The following is a 3,537-nucleotide window of genomic DNA, read 5'->3' as shown; positions in this document are numbered from 1 at the left end:
CGGGCTCCGGCGCTGACGTGTCCCCTGCCCCGCCACACCGCGGGCGCCCCGCGACAGGGCCGGGCTGGCGGCGGGGACACCAAAGCAAACACGGGGTGGATCTGCCCGTCCCCGCTGCCGCGGTCTGGGCAGGGAGAACAAGAGAGCTCCTTGTGCAGCGGGCAGCCTGGGCTGTGTCCCTGCCAGCCCCCCCCTGCGAGCCGCACGCCCCCGGCCACCCACCGCCCTGGGAGCTGGGCCAGGCAGGGGGTCCGGACGGGGGGGCCAAACTGACAGGGCCAAACCTCTGCCAAGCCACTGCCACCCCACCCCATGTCCCAGGGGGGTGGGATTTCAAGAGTGGTGGGCTTCCAGGCAGTGGCAGGCTCTTGATGGGCTCCCAGCAGTGGTGGGCTCCCAGGGGCTGTGGGCTTTCAGTGGGATCTCAGCGTGGTGGCATCCAGGCAATGCTGGGCATCCAATGCTTGTGGGGTCTCAGTGCAGGTGGGCTCCAAGCAATGGCAAATACCAAGCCATGGTGGGCTCCCATTGCTGATGGACTCCTGGGAGGGTCACAGCCAGCCCCAAAGCCCACGCAGCTGGCCCAGCCAGGAACTTCCCTTTGCCAGGCCCTTCCTCAGCCTCTCCCAAAGACTCACGAAGTCTTTCCAGACAGGACAGTCACCCAGCTTGGCAGGGCTGGGCTGAGCACCAGCCAGTGTCCCCAGACACGCAGGAGCAGCATGTATTGGGAACGCCTGGGCACTGCTGGATCCAGGCTGGCACTGCTGGATCCAGGCTGGCACTGCTGGATCCAGGCTGGCAGCGGGGCACCAGGCAGTAGCCAAAGAGCTCATCGAGAGCCGCTGATGTCAGCAGGGCAACAGTTAAGCCTTGTTTGGAGGCTTTAGCATTGCCCTTGCACACCCACCAGGGAAAGCAAGAAGTGACATGGGAATCCCAGAAAAGCCAGGGTGGAGGGAAGAGGCACACCTTGGCAGGGCAGGAGAGGGCTGTGATTTTATTTGCAGCACCCTGAAGTCATCTGCAAACACAGGCACTCCTCCCAGCCGCGGCTCCCGCAGGCAGCTCTGCAGCAGCCATGGAGCAGCTGCCGCCTGGCAGAGCGGCTGTCCCTGGGACGCCAGCTCCGGGGAGGACTGCCAGCACCAGGGAGCGCTGCCAGCAACACGGAGGGACGTCAACACCACGGCGGGACACCAGCACAGCAGCGGGCTTGTTCCAGGTCGATGGCAGCAGCCCCAGCCGAAAGCCCAGCCGGGAGGTGCCCCAGCATTCTGGGAAGAGCCAGCAGAGCAGGCTCCTCCCGCCCTCCTCCGAGCGCAGGGAGTTGCAGAAGGCGAATGTGGGGGCTCTGCATTCCCAGCAAGGTGCCCCAGTGCTGCCCCGCTGCTGGAGCTGGGCCAGCCCTCTGCACTGGACCCGGCTCTGGGGTGCAGATGGGGCGAGAGGTTGTGCCCAGCACCCCACAAGCCTGGCAGGAGGAACAGAATGGGGCTGGGGGTTTCCTGGCACTGGGATATGAATGCCCACATCCATGCTGTGCCATCAGGTGCTGCCCTGGAGCACGGCCCAGCGCTCTGCCATGCTTTGGCTGTCTGTCTTTCCTGTCTCAGTCCCTCTGTCCATGGGCAGTGTGGTGAGGAGGAGCAGGACCCAGATGGAGCTTGGTGCAGGGTGCCAGCAGCATCCCCGTGGTGCTGTGGGAGGGGGGACGACTCACTTCTGGGGAGGTGGGTCCCTGTTCCAGCTGGAGGCTCGTCCCTGGCTCCTCTCCACTGCTCCAAGACAGTGACAACGATGTCCTCCTCTGCCACGAACAGGGCTGCCAGCAGGTGCCCCAAACTGCAAACCCACCTGCTGGCAGCTGGACACTGCCCACGCCTTCCCAGGGTGGAGGTTTCCCAGCATGGGGAGGCTGGCAGGGGCACTGTGCAGGACTGCAGGCTCACAGCACTGCCCCATCCCCAGTGCAGTCACTTCTCGGTGACATCTGTCCCAGCACACATCATCCTCAGGGCTCCCGGGCCCCACGGCCCAGCTGGCAGGTGCCCATCCCCAGCACATCTGGCTGCAGAGTTCACAGGTGAAAAGCAATGTCAGAGTCCAGCCAGTGCCAGCTGCCAGCTCTGCCAGGTGCCAGGGCAGCTTCCCGGGGTGCCCAGGCCAGCAGCCATGTCCCTGTGGGGTCACCCAGCCCCATCCCATGGTCAGCACGTCCAGTGGGTGCAGGGAGGGCCCTTAGGAGATGACACAGCAGCACTTTGGGCACCAGGAGCAGCACCTGCAGAAGCCACATCGCCTGCCAGCCCCCCGCTCCGGGCCCTTGGGTGGCTTGTCCAGGGTCACGGTGTAGAAGGAGGCTGATGATTCCCCATTGGGCATCCTCAGGCTGGCATAGGGGTTGTAGGGACGTGACCAGGACTTGTCCACGGCGATGGTCGGGCTGTTCCAGCCATTAGCGAGGTCTGTCTGCTCCTCCATGCCGTGGGTGGGCACGGCCGCGGGGTTGGCGATGACGGTGGGCTCATCCCTCAGGTAGCGCGTGATGAAGCTCTGCTGGAACTGCTCCCGTGGGATGTTGACGCTGGCGTAGGGGTTTTCCACGGTGATCCCACGATCCATCTCACTGCCCCTTGTCAGCACACGTGGCCTGTCTGGCACTGCCCACCCCCTGCGGGACAGAGACCCCGCTAAGCCGGGGTGTGGGGGTGTCAGTGCTGGGGTTGTTCTCACAGCAGGGCAAGGGGAAGGGACCCCCGGCAGACCCCACTGGTTTGGGTGCAGAGCTGTGCTCCCCACTCCCTGCCAGCCCCAGGGAACCCCGACACGGTACACACGGACCCCCCAGAGCCAGGAGGGGTGCGGGGGGTGAGCAGGGCACTGGGGGGGAAGGAGGGGGTGCTGGCTGGGACACAGAGTGCAGGCAGGGCAGGGCAGGTGGGGTGGGAATTTCTCGAGGGGCACAGCTGGAGGATCGGAAGTGGGGAGAGGAGCGGGAAGAAACGGGGTGCAGGGGAGAGGCAGGGGGAAGATGGGACAGGACAAGAGCGGCTGGGACACGGGTTGGGGACGGGGCAGGCGGGGGAAGATCGGGGACCGGGGCAGGGGGGACAGAGGAAGAAAGGGGGCAGGGGGGAGCAGGCAGGACACGGCAGGGTGAGGGCAGCGATCCCCGGTACTCACCGAGCGCGCGGCTCCGGCCGCTGCGGGGCCGCTCTGCCCCGGCTGCGCTTCCTCCTGCACGGACCGCCCCGAGCGGCGCCGCCCCGAGCGACCGACAGACAGACAGACAGACGGACCGGCCCCGAGAGACCGGGACAAGAACACCTCACACCCAGCACCCACCGCGCAGCCCCAAGACCAACCGACCGACCCAGCCCACACCGGCACTGGACATCGGAACAGAGCAGGGGCCAGAAGGAACTGGGCACCAATACCAGGCACTGGACAATGTGCACTTGGTGCTGGGCGCTTGGCAGTGGACAGGGACACTGGTCAGGAGGCACTGGGACCAGAACTGGACAGGGACACTTG

General features: G+C 66.0%; 1 protein-coding gene across 1 annotated transcript; it reads right to left on the bottom strand.

Moving 5' to 3' along the window:
- Positions 1–973: 973 nt before the first annotated feature.
- On the bottom strand, positions 974–3,269 carry CYSRT1 (cysteine rich tail 1). Its single transcript, XM_042052614.1, has 2 exons — positions 3,187–3,269; positions 974–2,693 (listed from the first exon to the last, which is right to left on the bottom strand). Exon 2 carries the CDS (start codon positions 2,623–2,625, stop codon positions 2,242–2,244), a length of 384 nt encoding a protein of 127 aa, XP_041908548.1. The 5' UTR covers positions 2,626–2,693; positions 3,187–3,269; the 3' UTR covers positions 974–2,241.
- Between the last annotated feature and the right edge of the window lie 268 nt (positions 3,270–3,537).

This window comes from Corvus kubaryi, unplaced genomic scaffold (assembly GCF_017639235.1).
Source record: "Corvus kubaryi isolate FWS band 111438036 unplaced genomic scaffold, C.kubaryi_AGA036_p1.0 78, whole genome shotgun sequence".
NCBI classification, from domain to species: Eukaryota; Metazoa; Chordata; class Aves; order Passeriformes; family Corvidae; genus Corvus; species Corvus kubaryi.
This window is presented reverse-complemented; position numbering and strand designations above follow the sequence as displayed.